Source organism: Anneissia japonica, unplaced genomic scaffold (genome assembly GCF_011630105.1).
Source record: "Anneissia japonica isolate Jap-2015-1 unplaced genomic scaffold, ASM1163010v1 scaffold288214_len167563_cov143, whole genome shotgun sequence".
In the NCBI taxonomy this organism is placed as follows: domain Eukaryota; kingdom Metazoa; phylum Echinodermata; class Crinoidea; order Comatulida; family Comatulidae; genus Anneissia; species Anneissia japonica.
Genome location: NW_022702782.1, coordinates 21829 through 41987, shown reverse-complemented (window position 1 = coordinate 41987; position 20159 = coordinate 21829). Strand labels below are relative to the sequence as shown.

General features: G+C 33.4%; 2 protein-coding genes across 3 annotated transcripts in view; both read left to right on the top strand.

Annotated features, from left to right (window-relative positions):
* LOC117104021 (medium-chain acyl-CoA ligase ACSF2, mitochondrial-like) overlaps positions 1 to 16511 on the top strand; it is a 20984-nt gene extending 4473 nt beyond the window's left edge. Inside the window, exons 4-18 of the mRNA XM_033244670.1 lie at positions 320 to 417; positions 1302 to 1349; positions 1889 to 2015; positions 2732 to 2839; positions 4437 to 4582; positions 5833 to 5924; positions 6323 to 6396; positions 6504 to 6602; positions 6919 to 7064; positions 9747 to 9801; positions 10473 to 10559; positions 12749 to 12801; positions 13115 to 13172; positions 15084 to 15155; positions 15954 to 16511. Of these exons, the coding sequence (XP_033100561.1) occupies positions 320 to 417; positions 1302 to 1349; positions 1889 to 2015; positions 2732 to 2839; positions 4437 to 4582; positions 5833 to 5924; positions 6323 to 6396; positions 6504 to 6602; positions 6919 to 7064; positions 9747 to 9801; positions 10473 to 10559; positions 12749 to 12801; positions 13115 to 13172; positions 15084 to 15155; positions 15954 to 16016 (1326 nt within the window). The 3' untranslated portion in view covers positions 16017 to 16511. The remainder of the gene's footprint in view (positions 1 to 319; positions 418 to 1301; positions 1350 to 1888; positions 2016 to 2731; positions 2840 to 4436; positions 4583 to 5832; positions 5925 to 6322; positions 6397 to 6503; positions 6603 to 6918; positions 7065 to 9746; positions 9802 to 10472; positions 10560 to 12748; positions 12802 to 13114; positions 13173 to 15083; positions 15156 to 15953) is intronic.
* Positions 16512 to 16689: 178 nt separating this feature from the next.
* LOC117104020 overlaps positions 16690 to 20159 on the top strand; it is an 11449-nt gene continuing 7979 nt past the window's right edge. Inside the window, exon 1 of one of the 2 annotated variants that reach the window (XM_033244669.1) lies at positions 16690 to 17216. The gene's annotated coding sequence lies outside the window, so the exon portion shown is untranslated. Of the gene's footprint in view, positions 18891 to 20159 lie in introns of both variants that reach the window. The other variant, XM_033244668.1, reaches the window with a different exon arrangement.

The window sequence follows — 20159 nt, the reverse complement described above, 5'->3', positions numbered from 1 at the left end:
CTACAAAACAATGTACTACCTTAGCAGCACAATGTAAAGGAGCGTAAATATTCCAATCTGCAGACAGTACCGTTTCGATCTTGTTAGATCTCATCAGTGCAGCTCAGGATTTCAAGAATGAAACACACGACAGACTCAAGCATGGCATGGCTTTGTTTGATCAACGAACGTAGTTTTTGATGATTTATAGATAATTTAACAGTGTTAACGGCTATCTTTATTATATTATATATACATATATATATATATATATGTGTATGTATTATATATATTTCTCTTTGATATATATTTTCTCATTGATACTTATGGTACTTTGTAGACCGGATGTAAAGTGATTGTTTTAGGAAGAAGCCCAACTAATCTGTACGATAGATTGATCGATATTATTAGAACAGCAAGTGCTGAAGATGCATCCCAGTAAGCTACGAAACTCATTGTATTTACTTCCCATCCAAAACACCTCCCCTCCCCCCACAGGCGAATGCATCACTTCTCTGTGAGCGCTTGACGACGCGATGCCGTCTGCTGATTGCCACTCTTCGATTGCACGACGACGGTAGGACGTAGAACGTAATGACGTCACTAAAAGTCATCTGCGCATGCGAGAACGTTAAGGTCACCTCGTCGCGCGTGAGTGATTCCGTTCAAGCGCCGCGTCTTCGCGTAAATTGAAAGCGCCATATTATGGTCATGCCTGACCATCCTACGTTCTTTTAAACAACGTAGATTTGGTCAAATTACGTTCTACAATCCAAGCCAAGAGGGGAAATTAACGTTCTCGCATGCGCAGATGACTACTTAATGTCGTCATTAGTTGTACGTCCTACCGCGTCGTGTAATCGAAAGCTCCCTAATGATAGACTGAGAGATTGAAAATGATTAGGCCTAAATCGTGTGAGCCTGGCTTAACACAACCCACTTACTCACCTTCACTTAATCTTTCATTTATATGTATTTTAAATATTGTGTGTCATTCTACTTCCAGTACCAGTAAATACATGTACAAAGTTGGACCGGGGAGTTTAATTGTTTATATATTACACCGTGTTAGCATTGGTTTGGTTTGTTTGGTTTATTTCATGGCTTAATCCTTTTCATGATGTAATTTATTCTAATTTTAGTAGAATTCACAGATCCTTGGTATTGTAACGTGTTGTTTCTGATATTTATGTTTACAGTACACATATATTTTGCTTATCAATTAATAAATCCGGTTATAATTTTCTTAATATTCCTAAGGCCATCGTATAATAATTAATTATAGATAAGCCACTGATATCTAACAATGTTGAATTTTGCAGAACTCCACATTTTGATGCTATTATTGGTGTTGGTGAGAATAACAAAAGGTAACTTAAAAACAATACAGCTTTACTGGTTATACCATTTAAAGAAGCATCTGCCATCCAAAAGCAACTACAAAAAGAAATTTAAAAAAAATAGTCCAATTTTTTAATTCCTCAATTAAAAGTAGTTTTTTTTTTCTTTTTACAGACAATTTTACTACAAAAATTCAGAAATCTAAGGCTATGGCAAAGGACATTTTTAAACACACGTTAATTTGAGCAAACTTTTTTTTATTATACTGTAAACTTCTATTTCTTAAATGTTCCAGTATATATTAATTTATGTAAATTCAATACTATTTTTTTTTTTGTTTTCTGTGAATTTATAGAATATTTAAAGTAATGGTTATCATTTACAATGTATATAAGCCAATTTGTAGTTTGAACTGCCAATGCCCTCTCAAGGCCACTCGACGAACATACACAAAATGTATGTTTATGTCGATTGAACTTGGATACGGCATGCGCAGTTGAAACTAGGAATATACTTATTTCCTTTTATTGCTCGTCGATATGGTAAATTCGTTTTTTTTGTAACACTGTTATAGCGGCACATACAACGTCAATGATATTGAAAAGCTTGGATCCGACCTTAAGTTTATTGAACTCTTCAAACTCATAAGGAACCAAGTGACTTTCGATGATGACAGCGATATTTTCAGTACTTCAGTAAGAAATAGATAGTACCATGTTGAATAAACAATAGAGAAACTAATAAAACTGATTACTGTATAATATTATATAGATAGTATATGATACTAGGCCGGTACATACTTCTTGTGACGTAGCGTATCTACGGAGGTGCTCCGTTTGCGAGTTGGGGATGGGAGATGTGGAGGCAGGGGGAGTTTGTTCCCCCATTTCGAAGCAAAATATTACGCTCAAGTAGTTAAAAATCACTTTATATTACTTTAGTGGCGCCCCTTACATGTGAAATCCACCATCAACCCCACCCCGATTTCAAAACTTATAAATATGCAACGGGTAACGTCAGTATATAATATGATTACACTAACTGGCGCTATCATAATTGCATAAATTTATGTGTGTAACATCGTTTTCAAAATTTAGCTTGTTGCATTATCTTTAAAGTTTGAACTTAAAAGTTCAAATGGTGCATGGTAAAATGCAATAGACGTCACTTAATAGAATAAAGTGACATAATAGAATGCATTTATTTAATATGAATTCTGCATGGTAATATGTAATAGACGCCACTTTATAGAATAAGGTGACATACTAGAATGCATTTTTAAATATAAATTCTGTATTTTCTAATACATATAATGTTACAATAGTAGGCATATGCCAACGCAGTCGTTCCTATGTGAGCTATATATTATTCCTGCATTCAGTTTACTATTTTTTTTTTCCACCGGTGACAGGGTTCTACTGGAAAACCTAAGCACGTGGTTCACACACATTTTAGTATTATTAATGGAACCAGACCAATCTTTAATTACCTTGCAAGCATGCCAGATAAAGATAGAGGGGTGAGTACAGGGGTGGCTCCATTGGGGAAAACACATATCGAAATTGCCATTTCGGCTTTTTACCAAATAAGAGCTGAATATATTCATAGATTCTTCTCATATAAAATATATTCCCATTGGATGAAAATATTTACCTCTAAAACACTAATTTCAATATGAATGAACAATCCTGTCTAGGCATTATGCCCGCGAAAACTTTTGTGCAAGTAGTTGCGACACAGTGCCGTTGCCAGGATTTTTAAACAGTGTGGAACAACATCAGGGGGACCCACTTTACACGTAAATTCAAATAATGTGGACCCATTTTTTTCTAAAGCTGACTTATTTTACGCAACAATATGAAAAATCTGGACCCATTTTTAAAAAAGTGGACCCATTTTTTCTGGACCCATTATAAAAGTTGTGTGGGACTGTCCCAAGCGTCCCAATAGGGGCATTGTTGTGACTACACTATTGTGAGTGGAAATACTACCGTCTAACTTACGATCAACAGGACTGAGGAGATAAGAAGCTGACATTAGCTGGCATTTTCATTTCACAAACATATTAGGTGATTTACTTAATTTATCATTATCATGATGTCATGGCAAAATTGCGTCAAGTAACATCGGAGTTCGTAAACTCGTGGTAATGAACTCGAATAAGTCGAAATAGACATAACTATCTGTGTCCAAGCTGTATAATTATTGTTTGATAATGGCTTTAAAACATTCAATTGACTAACTATATTTTTTTTAAACTAGGAACAACAGATAATATTGAACACTAGTATATACGGGTCTTAATAATATACAAAACGTATAAATCGTTTATAGCAGAAATTGTGCACTTTTAGTTTTTAAAATGTTGGCCTAAATGGTTTACGCGTTCTAATTTCTTAAAGTACAGTACATTGTTTTCATAATAAATCTAGCCTCTGATAACCGTTGCACATATAAAGTCGGTGGAGTGGTTACAGAGATGGTTATGAAATGTACAAAAAAAATTGCGTTTTTACTCAGTATTGGTCAGGAATTCATGACAGTCATTCGTAATTGTTGTTCTTTCCACTTACTTTAAAAAGTGGGGTTTTAACAATAAAACATTAGTGAAAGGTGGGGGAGGGGACAGTTGATATGATGTCCCCATATACTTTTAAAAGTGGGGGAACGTGTCCCCACTGTCCCCCACCGATCGACGTCCATGCCCCCATCTCGTTTGGCAAATCCTGATGCCACCACTACGCTGCCAAATGGAAAAAAAAAACATTAGTTTGAAGAAGAGTTATTTTAGATCAATGAACAAGAAAGAGAACATAATTATTGTGTATCGCCATTGTTCCATCGAATTACTAATATTTATAAGAATTCATTAAGTAGGACTAATACAGAGACTAAAGAAAGGAATATTATACAAGAAAAGAGAATAAGCAAGGAAGGGGACATTATATTGACATTTTTCTGCATACAGTGTTTATTAACTAACAAAGTGTGAAATTTATTAAAGTACAATAATGAGACCATTAGAGGGGACTGACAGGAAAGAGACAAATAATTAATAGGCCTATACTGTATGTAATCAAAACTCTGTAATAGTTTCTGTAAATTTCTTTCATCAGAATCGAAGAGTATTTGCGCGTAATTCAACTCATATTAGTGGAGAAATAAGTGGGGTGATGCCCCCACTTGTAGCTTCTATGACTTCAGTGTTTGCGCCCTCAGTGTATGACATCAGACGCATAGTGGAAACAATTCAGGACGAGAGGTATTTGTATATTTTATTTTTACCAAGAAGTATGGCTTTGTTTACAGCTTCAATTAGTATTCATGGGGTACAAGGGTTGCTTGTGCTACCATTGTCATAATACCTAGACTAGACCTTAAATGCTCCCTTCTAAGGTCTGCCTTTACGATCATAACATTACATGTAAACGTTGAAGGTATCTCTGGAAACGATAAGAAAAATGAAAGAAGTGGTTTCCATATAAACAGATCTAAATCATAAACATAAAGAAGGTAAACATATTTATCTAATTAACCAATCAGTCTAATTACTATGAATGTTGCTGTATTCCAGTACACCTGCGACTGCGACCATCGTGAACACAACCCATCTATAACGACGGTAATAACAAAATAAAATGCACAAATGTAAATAAAAATATGTATACGTAACTATTGCTACTACGAAAGAGTATATAGTTCTAGTACTCTTACTACGTAGGATGTCATCATTCCTGATGATGACATAATTAATGTCGAAATATTGAATCCCAACACGATGGCGTGTATTTCAATACTTGGAGTATGTATTATACTTTCTTATCTGAGATTAATCAGTGGACCTTTCGGTTTACGTAGGCTTAGGCCTCTCCAAAATCTGATGTGCGATAAATTTACTCTAATAACTTTACTCTTACTCACCAAATATACAAATTATCAACATTTTATAATATTAAATAAGCCTAATGTTTTAAAAGCGTAAGTAAAGTGTTTATACTGTAATTGTTTTAAAAATGTTTGATCACGACTTACTCTCGAGTTACCTCATCAAAATCAGTTGTGATTGGCCCTCATAATTCCAGACCACTTCTTCGAATAGCCGAACCCCGAGACCGCCCCAAAAATTCCAGCTTCCAAAGGCGGTCTCGAAGTAGAACGCGCACTGTATCAAATTAATCTTGGTATGGCGCTTACTGAGCGGAATAAAATTATTATAATTTCCAGAATTCAGTGAGTAAACCAAATTAACGTCTGGAACCCAGGCTTGGAAGTTATATGCATGTATGGCTGATGTCTCTCGGAAATACCGACCCATATATATTCATGTCACGACGCGATAGAGACTGATTCAAGTCATGGACATATTTTGTAAAAAAATATATTGGATGTATATGTGGTAAACAAAATAATATTACACATTGGTGTGCAAGTCCTGCAAGCAACTTAACCACCACGCTATTCAACTCCATTCCTGTAATTAGTCATTCAATAATTTCTTCTTTTTTAACGAAGGTGTACAGAAACATTCCCCTTAGTCACTGGTCTATACGATCTATGCAGCTTCAAGGATATTGGTGAATATGACCTATCCTCTCTCAAAATATGTACGTATCTATGAAAATTTAATTTAGTTTCATGTTTGTATGGTTACATATGAATTTGTCATAAATGTTGCTTAGCAACAATGTGTATCTACCTTTTACAATTATACTGTGTATGTTTTTAGTACCTTTAATAACCTTGCATATTTACTGATAAATGCTGATTAAAAGAATGATTACGCTAATTAATGTGACAGGGCATATCGAAAGTGTCAGAATAGGTACGTTTTATTTATATTAAGTCAGTTAAGTATGCACGTACTTTAAAGGCGTGAAATATCTTATTCTTAAGGCCATATTTGATGATGAAGTTACATTACACATAAAATAGGGCAAACATGCAGTGGATATACTTATAGCCCTATATTAACTTTCATCGCATTTCACACAAATTTTTATAGGTGTAGTCGGAGGATCAAACATCCCTCCTAAACTTGCCGAAGACTATGAAAACAAATTTCGTTCCAAAATTTTGGTAAGATCTTTGTTTTTCTTTTGTATGCATCAAAAATGCACGAAGATGTGAGTGGATTTAAATTTTGAATTACAACATTTTATTTAATAAATTCTATTTGCCTTCAGATTCTTTACGGTTCAACTGAAATGATGTTTCCAGCAGGTAGTTTTTTGGATTCAATGAATAAGCGGCGTTCTGGAATCCGAATGCTGCCAAATGCAGAGGTGAGCGCATAGTAAACTCAAATTTGGAGGGGTCCCTAAATGGAAGAAGTCAATTCCGGGAGACTTGGTTAAATAAGCGTGTGGTGTGTTTCCGTGAGGCAATGACTGTAGATTAATGTAAAAACATGTACATTATGAATCTGCTGGAAATGGGTTATTTTTTAGAAAATTAGTGCTTACTTGCGGGAAAGCTGCGAGGCCATCCAGTTTCTTTTGGAAGACTGGGACTTCATGAAATTGCTCCAATTGTGACATTGGTAAAATTAAGAGAAAACATTTAATGACATTTAAAAATAAGTTTAAATTTTACTTTCAGATACAATTGGTTGATGACAAAGGAAAGTGTGTGCCAGTTGGAAGTGTTGGTGAAGTGTGGAGCCGTTCCAGTTGTAATTTTCAAAGATATTTAAAAAATGAAGAACAACCAAATGCAGTAAAATCACATGGATGGTTTAAAACTGGGTAATTGTATTTTACTAATTTCAGTACCACTTAGTAAATATTATAAAAGTTTATAGAATTGCATGAGGTCCGACTGTCGAGGTTTAATAGACCTTTCCGGAGTGTCAATCAAACTTAACAACTGACTAATCAGAACAGCGCTAGGAATACGCGCACGTCTTACAAACACACGTGTTGTCAAAAACGCACGTGTTCGCGTATGTTTTAATAATGCCGTCTTGTGGGACCTTAGCAACAATATCCAAGGGGCGGAGCTTAGCGGAAAGGTCCATTGAAACTGAATACCATCCCTTGCAATTCTATTCTCATATAATGCTTGCCGTGTATGGCTCACACGTTGACTGCCAATCTGTCCAGGTCTTTTGTAAACTGTAGCACTTTGAAGAATATGATTGATCCGATGGCCTATTTCTGCCTCTGGCTCTTTTATCATTAATCTCCGCTGTTGTCTTTTAATACTTGAAACTTTTTTTTTTTCTTTTGTGGGGTCTTCCCACCTTTTTTCACCATTTTCTTCTGATTTTCAAATTTTTACATCAATATTGAACATTATTTATTCACTAAGCTCGGACTGTGGTCATATTAATAGCAATTACACCACTAAGTCATGCATACACTATGGCCTTAGTATTAGTAAGACGTCAACCAGTACATTGAGCTTACAATCTGAAGTGTTCAAACTAAACTTTACTACACTGCTGTATATATACTTTTAAATGTGTATATATTTTTTTTTCTTGTATGGTTACAGACGTTATTCCCTTGTTTCTTTTCATATTTTTTTTTTATATTTTTGATAATATAACTCTTAATTAATTTAACATACTTACAAATACTTTTCAATTTAATCCCAATTATTCAAAATTAGTACAATGATAATACTATAGATAACCTAATAAAACTCATTCAAGTATAAAGTTCAATTCATAATTATTTTCTTTTACAAAATTCTTAAATATAATCCATGCATTTTTACAAACTGGCTTACCTAGCTCTGTTAGAATTTTAATTTTGTATATAGCAAATACTGCAATGGAATATATTTCATTTTTAATTCTGCTATCACAGCCTATAATTAATTCTTTAAAAAGAAGATTGACTATTGTCAAGTTTCTTAAATAGATTGTCTATATTTTCCCATAATATCCTATTTTTTAGACATTCAAAAACATGTGCTTTTCATCTTCGACTGCTCCACACGTATCACATGTGTCAGTGTGTTTTAACTTCGATTTATACAATTGCCTATTGCCTATAACTTGGAACATTCTTACCACAATACAGAGACAAAAAAAATGTAATTTTTGTTTTCTCAGATCGTAAACTGTAGATATCAGCGAGATCTTACACATCTCTACTAAGTTACTCTCTCCACTTAATTTTTTCTACTAACACCACATTATAGTATTTTTTAGCTTTTCTCTCTTTACCTCGTTTATTGTTTAAGTTTCACACCCAAAAATTGACTACAGTATTGTCACGTTACGTCATCTTTTCAAAAGCTAATTTTGCGAAGAAAATTATTTTTCTAAATTTTATTCCCTTACCAAGCATCAGAAGTTAGATTTCGAAATATATTCACCTGATTTATGACTCTCTCTATTAACATTTAGGGATAAAGCTGTTTGTATCACCATTACTCAAGTAGTTTTACTTATCATTTATCAAAAGTCCTAATTCCAAAATTTTTTCCAGCAAAACGTCTATAAGATATTTCAGTTTTTAGAATTCACTGTTTAAGCAGTATCATTAACAAGTCTTATAGGATCGAATTGAAGGTTTTTTGGTGTGAATTACACCAAGATTAATACACGAAAGTCCGAAGACGCCAGTGGGGTTTTTCTGATGGTGAAAAGAACTTTCCGGAATGTCAACCAAACTAACAACTGATTAATCATCACAGGGCCAGAAATACGCACATGTCTAACAAGCACACGTGTTGTACAAACGCATGTGTTTGCGTATGTTTTAACCGCTTTTCTTTTGTGGGACGTTATCAACAATATTCAAGGGCGGAGCTTAGCGGAAAGTTCCATCGGACAGTATATCGAGAGATATTACCTTTTTTCAGTAGAGTTTACTGCGTTCTTTAACGTGTACGTGGGCCATATACCACACGAAATCAACAGCATAACTCGCATTTAAACCCCCGACACAAGTAGAGTAGCGACTAGTTATTAAACCAGGAGTCAACTACCTCCGCGGTTCAATGCACACGTCACACTAACTACCATCTATTCCTATGTCATTCAAACTCTCAATTTCATTCTTTCTGTGGGTAAGAGAAGACATGACATGACATGAGGACCTTGAATATCTTACATTAATTTGCCAATAACTCAAAATATTTTCGATATGTATTTAAAATTCAGTCCACACTATTACATTAGATATGACAAGTACGTAAATGTGATATTCCTATACCATGGGCACATCCCACGAATTTGTCACATATAATAAGCTATAATATAAAGCTATAATTCTGTAGCTTTGCCAAGAAATTTATATATAAAAGGAACTTGTTCTGTCATTGACCACACTGTAAAAAGATTTGATAACTGAAAACGAAAACGCTTGTTGTTTATATACCCGAACCTCTTGGCAAAATACATTACAGTGCAACCCCTCCACCGAGAATTAGTTGACTTGAAATTATTTATATCATTTGACTTAATTTTACAGTGACCTTGGCGTTTTTGATGCGACTGGTGCTCTTGCAATAGTAGGTAGAAAAAAGGTAATGTAAAATTCTATCGTGTTGCAGGATTCTCTGCTACACGATAGCAAGTTCTGTCCAGATTATTCCATTTTCTTTCACTAAAAAAACTTTCGTATGACCATATAATATAGTCATGAAGTCATGTCATCATGATTATATTTACGCATGTTACATGTTTTGCCAAATGAAATGTAATACTGACAGAACTTCAGCGCTCTCCACAGTCAATAAAACCACTAATTATTTGATAACTGAAAACTAATTATGAAGCACACGTACCGATTTATACGGATATATCATAAACCAACTCAATGAACAAAACTTCAATAATTCTGCAAGTGCCTAATAGCTCTGTCCACACTATCAAATATTATATAACAGAAACACGTGAAACGCCTAAAGGTACGGTAGATTCACACCAAATCCGAATTCGGTTCGTATGGCTAACGAAACGAAACAAAAAATCGAATTAGTGGTAAAGAGTTATAGAGGCGCGTACTAAGACGCGCATCGAAAACGTTCGACGAACCAAATTCGGATTCGGTGTGAATCCACCTTAATAGGCACATCATTACTACAGTTATAATTTGGTAGTCTGAACAGGGCTTTACAAAAAGTATAAGACCTAAAAGTCGTCCAAAAGTGTACGATGATTTTTGTGGGTTATGATATTATTTTTGTATCCGCAGGATGTGATAACAAGGAGTGGGACAAAGATTTTTCCCCCCGACATCGAGAATGTTCTCTCACTACATCCATCTATAGACCAAGTTCAGGTTGGTAATCTCATCTCAAATACATCTCAAGTATTTTGTTTGTTCCACCTTTTATCCACGGTCCCTCCTCCCCATCGAAAATCACCTCATATCATCTTATTTTGTGACCTAGCCCCCCCCCCCCCTTCGAAGACTCCGAGATACTCCACTGATTATTTTTGCGACTTGTGCAATATAGGCCTAAGTCTAGCCATACTGTTATAATAAAATACAAAAACTTGCGTAAAACTTTCTATTGATCCACTTAAATAAATTATGTTTCAAATAAAATAAGATAGATATTTCTGCAATTCCCATATAATAATATAAAAATACACAAAATTGTGAGCTTTGCCGATCATACGACAAGAAGGATTATAGACAAGAGGTTCGAGAATGATGGTGGGAGGAAGAAATAAGAAATTATGTCGATATTATAAACTTGTAGGCCTACATCTTCAAATTTATTTACGTTTATTTAATAAATAACATTATAAAAAAAATATTATCAAATTCTAATGAAAAAACGACAAAGCATGTAAAATTAATAGGCATACATATTAATATAAAGATGAAAAAAGATTTATCAGTTATTCGATAACAGCATATTTTGAAAAATCAAATCAGATGACGTCATGATCATGGAAAAACATTAAAATCGTAGTAGTAGCAACGATTTTATCGTTTTTCCATGATTATGACGTTACCTGATTTGATTTGTCAAAATATTTTGATATCGTATACACGATAAATCATTATCGAATCGTCCTAGTGTAAAAACGTCTCTTATTTCTTTTATTTTCTATATGAGCAATTGCTTTTTAGCTTTTTTATCGTTATAGTTAAAGTATAAATAGGCCTTAAGGATGTCTCAAACATTATATAAATCATTTACATAATTCAAGATGTGTATAAGAGACAGATATATAAGTGGGCGACTGGGTAAAAATGCTGATTTATATTGCAATCAGGCATGGAATAATTGACAGTAGAACCAATTTCAGGAAAATATATATTAAAATGTTCACATCTTGTTGTTTTCGTTTATCAAGCACTTTGAAATGGCGACTAAAATCTCAAATTTCATTTCGTTTAAGAATAATAGACACGAAACTAAAAAAACTAAAAATATAACATCAACATAAACTATACAGTTAACAAAATTGTAACTAACTATAATCAATAAATTAAATATAAAATCACTTCTTGTTAAATTATAACATGGCGAGTTCTGGTAGGCCTTTACCAAATCTATATTATATATATACATATATATTATATATATTATACACAGAATAGCACAGAATGGCCATCAAGAAAAGAAAAGATTGTATCGAAAATGTCACAGTTTATCATAAAATAAATTTATTTGTTTTTTTGGTTTTTTTTACTACAGGTTTTTAGGCGTAGGCAGCCTTGAATTGTAAATTCTCCTGTCTTGACTCCCAGCCGCCATTTTCCTGCCACAAATCGCAGTTTATGCCACTTTTGTATACAAATTTCACTCACCTGACCATTTATTTTGTTTCTAACCAGTCCAAATAAGTTAAACCTTTCACAATACATATCAGCGAATTCACCAAATTCTTTTCACGATTCCCCATCACTCTGAACTTATCTTGGTAAATATCGAGTTGCGGATTAACACTCTCAATATCATCAGTTTTTTTCTTTATCTCGTTCAAGTTCATCCATTCGATCACTGTTTAAATCTAATTGACTTGCCTAGCTTCGGTCGGCATCATCTTGTGGGTCTACGCCTGCTTTGTCGAAAGAGCTGTCGTGTTTTGATGATTCGCCCGGTTCAGCAGTGGTCCGTGTACGAAAATCAGATATTTTTAATCACCGGTTGTCGCTTTTTATTTTAGAAGCCATCACATGTGCTATTGTTTATGTGTATTAACGAAGCTCCATGAACACACGATCTACTACTGCTGTGTTTTCTCTTGAACTTTAACCTGTAAATTACATTTGTTGCTAAATAGACCTCTCCACTAAGCCCCGTCCCTTAGATATAGGCCTAATGTTGCTAAATGTCCCAGGTAACGCAAACACGTGCGTTTATTAAAACACACGTGTGCTTGTGGGCGCGCTTGTAGGACAAAGTGCGTATTGCTGGCCTTGTTCTGATTGGTTATGTTGAAGTCCATTAGCCTATATTCTGTTTTCATCGATTTCTAATAATGTGGTGCAACGTTTTGTTATGACAGGTGATTGGGGTACCAGATGATCACCTAGGAGAGGACATTTGTATATGTGTAAGGTGTGTACAAGACTAATTTCATAGAATATTTTGTAAGTTATACTTTATACATAGGCCTATTAACTTACTCAGCTCCTGCAACATGAAACAATAAAAGTGAAGGTCGCCTGGATACTTTGAGACTAAATTCATGGTTCTGATAGGAGTTTATGGTACATATGGATTGGAGATAACATCCATTCAGCTGAGCGACTGCTTATTACTGTCCGTTAGATTAAATTTGAAACATTAGACTTAGCCCAGCATTAAATGAACTCTATTTATGTTTATAAGCATATTCTTTTAAACTTCCATTTTTTTTTTCTAATAATAGGACAAAGAAGAATGCAAGCATTGACAAAGATCAGATTGTCACGTATCTAACTGGAAAGGTCAGTAACCACGTTATGCTCATATTCTTTTGGGGGAAAATAATTTTATGATCAAAAACCTTATATATGTTTACATTAATATGGAAGGGTAAAACCCGTGTGTCGCTTGTTCAATTCACATAGCATTATTTTCCACCTATTTCACTACAAAGTAGGTAGGCACATGGGCCAAGGATTGCCAATAGTGAACTTTCCTACTCTTTGGTGGAAATTCCTTTCACAAGACAAGCTTATCACACAAGATGCTCTACATCCAGGCTTCCAAAACCATGAGGCAGACTTTACATGTTATTCTTATTATAACTCTATCTAACCAGGTTTCCAAAAAAAAAATCAATTCATGTGTGTATTTACAGTTAATGCACACAGATCTGAAGACTTGAAAACAGTTATTATTAGGTAAACCATCATTAAAACAATGTTATTATATACCCACAATGAATATCTTCAAGTTCTTATGACGGCTATTATTTTTCTGTTGCCGTTTACAACAACATGATTGTGTAAATTTTACCTTTCGCCTGTTTAAAAGCAATTTATAAGAAATGAACTCTAAAAACGCTATCAATTGAATTAAGAATAGCAATATCAAAATAAATTTTGAATGGGAAACTATTTGCAAATTCAAAGAATAATACACCTCAGATTGTGTACTTTTTTGTTGATACTGAAACAATGAGTTATCTATTTTGTACGTGTAATATTACCCTATCTTTTTTGAAAAAAAACAAACATTACCAGATAGATTAAAAATACAATGAAAATTAATATTCTTAATAATGACATTTTTTGTTTGATATAATCGATAGCAAATTGAATACGCAAAACTTGATTCTTTCATTTTGTCGATTCCGTATTTATAAAATGAAGACTCAGTCTGTTTCTATGGTTAAAAATTGAAATTTAAAAATATTTTTTTTAGAAAAGTATACTTATGTTTAAAATGGTAACTTCTCACAATTTTAGGAGAGATGGAGTTTGTATTCTTAATTATGTGTGGAGTCATAAAAAAATATCATCTTTTGTATGGGCTACTTGTATTATTAAATAAAAGAAAAATGGAAGTTAAAAAATACTATTAAATTATTAGGTGGGCGCGGCTAGTGTGAGAAAACTTGGGTCCCAGGAAAAAAGTTTAGGAATCGTGGTTCTACATTAAATCTCATTATTATTAGTTTTATTATTTTCATTCTCTTTATTATTATTAATATTATTATATACAAACAGAGTCAACATACATTCTCGTTATTATTATTATTGTTGTGGTATACAAACAAAGTCAACATATATTCAAAGTTCTTATAAAATTTAAGATTTAAAAGATTAAAAGTTTACATTTAAAAAGATATAAAAAACTTAAATTGCACTAATGAACTATTGACAAAGCATCATATATAAAAATAGTTATTCAATTAAATAATTTTTGATATTGTTATTTTACATAAAAATAAGATAACAATATGCAATGCAAAATAACACTAGACATTTAATCAGAAAAAGAGCATAAAAAGAAAGACACAGAAAGGGTTCACCAAATGTAAGAAAAACAAAGGTTATTAACTGAGAGCTTTGAATATTGTAATTTAGGTTGTTGTGGGTTTTTTTATATACTTTTATGCTTTATATATTATGTAAAAATCTCTTTCACAATTCTTTTTTTTTTTCAAAACTGCTATGAAGTTACCGTATGCTATACTGTTAGAGAATGGAGTTGTTTTATTTTTGTGAGTGGAAAAATCATTTAACATGTGAATTGAACTGTAATATAGCATCTTAACCACCAAGCTAATCAACTCCAATTCACTATTATAATCTACTCAAAATATGAAAACCATAATATTTTTATGATTATTGTACTGTGATATTGTAAAGTAATTTGGGAAACACCTTTTTCTATTTTATTTTTATTAGGTGAGAGTTGAAGAAAACATTCCTGGTTATGTTTTGCTTTTTGAGTGTTTCCCAAAAAACGATATTGGAAAAGTAAGCATTTTTAAAACTACTCTTATTAAGTTGAGCATAGAAATTATTGAATTTAAAACAAAAATGTATACCTTGATTTGTATAAACATTCCTGCTGGAAGTGTTTTTATAATTATGGGTAAACATTTTTAAAACTTTTATTTCTATGTTCAAGTTGATAATTTTTATGTTACTTTAAAATAAGCAGATTAATTTGAAAAATTATTTTTATGATTTTTTTTTAATTTTTCATAGGACAATACATGTTGCATTACAATTTCGTAAAAGTAATCAGAACAAAATGTATGGCATGTATGCTGTCATTTTATAATTCTATTATTCTCGGATTACTTTGTTACTGCTTAGTTTGTTGGGGTGGGAATATTTCACAAGGTGATAGGGACAGATTACAGAAGTTTGTTAACAGGTTTGGGAAGATTATCGGTTCGGAACTGCAATCGGTGCACTCAGTCTACGAAGAACGACTAGTTAATAAGTTTGATAACGTGATGCCTGACGAAAGTCACCCGTTACATTCAACTATTGCTAATTGCGTTATACAACGCAGCGGTAGACTGAGGGTACCGGCTGCTAACACGAACCGTTATTCTAACTCATTCATTGCGAGGGGCATTTACCTGTTTAATGGTAGATATGTAAGATAGTTATTATTTATTGCATTGAATTACTTTTCCTGCTTAATTTATTGAAAGAGCGATGTAATTTCCAAGGATTTGGATTAATAAAGTGATGTCTATGTCTATGTCTATGGCAAGAGAAGAGAGAATATGATGTTATAAATATATTTATTTATTTCAGATTGACCGTGCGAGTCTCAAAAAACAAGCTTTACAACAACTTAAACATTGTATTCGATTGTGAAGCAAATCTGCAAACATCACAGTAGACTATATTCTCGTGATGGAGAATGTAATGATTGTGATAAGCTTGTAGATCGAATGTTGGCTGACCAAATAATAAAAACTACGTTTCTGTTCCTGTCATTTAATAGCATTTTCAGTCTAGACTGGCTCAGTGTTAACCTGCATATTCAAGATTTCATTATTGCCAATAATAATAATAATAATAATAATAATAATAATAATAATAATAATAATAATATAGATGGATTTATAAATAGAATTTCTGGCAAGAATATTTTTTAAAATATTCAAAATGTTATACCCCTGTTAATTCATAGGGCCTATAGTAAAATAATTATTTTCATTGTATTATTCAGTTTTAACTTATGTATCCAAAAATAGAAGGCTGTATTACTTAAAGATTTCCATGTAATTAACAATGACTTTGGCAGCAGAACATGCTGTAAAGACTGAAAATAAAGGTCTGTCGTGTAAATAAAAAACTATTAAATTTCGTATGTGTCAGTAAACATGGAGCTTCTATGAATACCCTCCCTTTAATTTACCTAAATTAAATATATCCAGTATTTTATTTTGGTTGCTGGAACAGGTTTTAACGAACAAATATAATATAGCGTCATCATATTACAGTATCATATTTTATAATTTATAATCATCCTTAGAACGGTGATTAGATAGAACTTTATTGTTTATGCAGTGAACCACTATGACATTCACGTACAGAATACTATGAAGGCTTAGCCCACTAGCAAAAACGGTAAACTATTTTAAATATCATCTCACAGCACAGAAAAAATATATGAAACCAGCAACGATTTACTGTATTTTATAAAGAATTCCAAATGCTACGTAACAAAAACCATTAAGCTTCACACTTTGTATTTTGTTAAAAAGTGTAATACACTGTAATTACACACCAAAACAATTTTATAATTAATTAAATATTTATAATTATATCAACTTGCCTCCCATCAATACTGCCCTCAATTGAGAGAAACTTTTTACACACGCGGTATATACGAGCATCATTAGGCCTGAGGAATTTCTTCCATCGGAACATGAGTACAAAAATACGCAGAAAGAGGAAAAACAAGAATATTTATTTTAATATATATTTTATTGCAAACGAATGACAAAAGAAAAGTGCAAGTTATGAATAAAATTGCATCTCTACTAGGCTTCTCCTTGGGTAAGGTAGGTATGTCCTCTCTTCCTCACTCTCTAGTCTAGCACAGTCTAGCCTAGGCCTATTTTTGGATCGTGATAATGATCGTCATGTGAATTTATTTGCTTCTACATTTTGTGTAGTACTGTCATTGTTGTATTAGTACTATATTATTGATGCTAAGTGTTAGTCACAATAAAAATTAATCCACATATCGTAGCTGTACTAGCACAGACCATTCCATTTTCCATAGTCAACAGTATGCAATACTGGATTAAGTCAGGGTATTGTACATTCCTGTGGTCCTATAAGGGAAGTGTCCTGTCCACCTAAATTTGATGCATGACCGGAACCAAGGTAGGGAATGGAAAGTGACTTAGGGGTGTTAACCAATATTAGAAACCAATAAGAATTATATTTTCTCATGATTAATAAATATAATAAACCGATGGAATACGTTAAGACGCGAACAAGGAGGAGTCATGTCCTTTAAAAGACTCTGAACAGTTTGATATAGGAGAGTCAAAAAGAAATCCAGTCCAGTGAGAGGAGAGCGGTACCTCAGCCCGTGGCTCTGGCCATTTGGCTATTCCACCAGACTACTGTACCAACATAATGCTACACTAACTTAGATGGGGCAGAGTCTACACCGTTCAGCTCTGATCGAACTGACTCTAAATAGAGATCCGGTAGGCTGCTGTTCCCAATCTAAAGTTAAGTTTGGTTTCTGGAGTATTTTAATTTTTGCTACAAGTTTCGAGATTTATGCTGGAGGAATACCCAGGCTCATGTCTGATCGACATGGGATGGTTGATGGTGTTATCTCGGATGGACGTTTTGATTTCTTGACTGACGGTTGACTTGAATCGATTTGCCATTCCTGCTGAAGTTGGATTCACTTCTATATTGTGAACTTCTTCGCTATTCTGTCGCTGTTCCTTCGCTATAGGTGCGTATCATCCAACACTATTAATATTATTGGACAGTTGCTGAATGGACTATGCCTATCGTGTTTTTAGTTGTTAGGTTAGTTTAAGTTCCCGTTTAAATCCCCCATTGTAATACCCCTTTATTTAATAAATACTATAGTTGTGTTAACATAGAAAAAAAAATTTAGTTTTCATTTATGTTTGCATAAGCCTACTAGTCGCGCGTAACTGGAACCCGAGTGGGTTTGCATGTATGCTCGAAGTGAAATAAAATGTAAAAACAATTAAAAAAAAATGGTGTATAATCTTTGAAAGTTGACTTGTGGAACACAAATTTATTAAACTATAACAAAATCAAATGGATATTTTGATAGCTCTGCTATCTATCAACAGAGAGAAAACTTTGGAGATCTTACACATACATAAAAGAATAATCTATAGTATTAACCAATCGGAATCAAGTTAAAGATACAATTAGTTGATTGGACCACAAAATATAAGTTCAGTGACAAGTTAATTAATGGGTGAATTAATTACAATTAAACCATGAAATGATTATATAAGCGATAGTTTATTGGCGGTTGAACTAGCTTTATGCTAAGACTCAATCGAGTCTGTCTTTTGCTTACCGGTGAAGTGCGCCCTCAGAAGTTACATCTGCGTAATATAAGAATGGGGAATCCCCGTCCTCAAATGACGCCATTGAATACTACAGAAAACGAAATACTAAAGAAAACGAGATCCTTTAATTATTACTGGTTGTCTGCAGTTCCCTATGGTATGTTATATCATTGATTTTCATTCTTTTTTTCTGTGAATATTTCACAAGTAGGCCTACTACTGTATGTCGTCGGCTACCACCAGTTTGATCTAGGCCTACTGTATGTACTGAGCTACGCTCTACGTTGCTCTCTACCTACACTATAAGTGGGCTAGGGCCAGGCTACTACTAGCTGCTTACTTGGGACCTTCAACCAATAAATCCGTGTGATAGACGTTGTACTCCCGTCACATTATGTAAAATGTGTTATATTATCCAATGAAATATTGTAGAAATATATAAATAATAAATGCCTGTCACGATGTGCTGTGGCTATAGTACATGATATGCACAATTCAAAAACATAATAAAACATGAATTCTGGGTGTGAGCCCCATACTTGAGTTGCCAGTCAATAAATCAATTTTAGGCCTAATATTGTTCTCCCTTAAGCACATGTTGTTATAAGCACATTAAAAAACTGTGTGCAATATAGGCACACATTGTCAGTTACCATACATTAAAATAAAAATAATTTTATAAAAAATTTATAAGCAAAATTTCCAACAGACATGCTAACACAATTAAATAATAATGTCCTGTAATAGACAGGTCCCAGCCAAGGATAAACCGGTCAAGGTTTTCTTAGCGGTTTTATCATCCTGACCCCATACTATTTGAAATAATTTTAGCCTCAACTCCAAGATGGCCGCCAAAATTACTATAATATAGAGATATACAACATATTTATTCGGTGTTGTCAAAGTGGAATTGTCAACTCAGACCTAAGCCTTCCAAGATCTATTAAGGGCCACCAAGAATGTTGCCTCAAATCCAAGATGGCCGCCAAAATCCAAAATGGCTGCCAAAAATCACAATTATTAGAAAACAATGTAGCATATTATTCGGTTATGTCAATGTTTTTTCAGTTGATTTGTCACCTGGTGCATAAACCATTAAAGATCAATCGAGAGCCACCCAAAAATTGGCCTCAAATCCAAAATGGCCACCAAAATTCAAGATGCCCCAAAAATACAATACAGTAATTCCAGATTTGCAGCTTATTATCTGGTTTAAAATGTCGATGTTTTATCAGTGCATTTGTCATCTGGGACATAAACCTTTCACGGTCAATCGCAAAAATGCAAAAATGGCCACCAGAATTACCTTAATAAGATGTATATTGCCAGAAATTTGTTGTGTAAAAACTTTTTTACGGGGACCTGTCATCTACAACCTGTACCGGTATCTGTAAAAACTTATTACAGGGCCACACACTCACAGTGG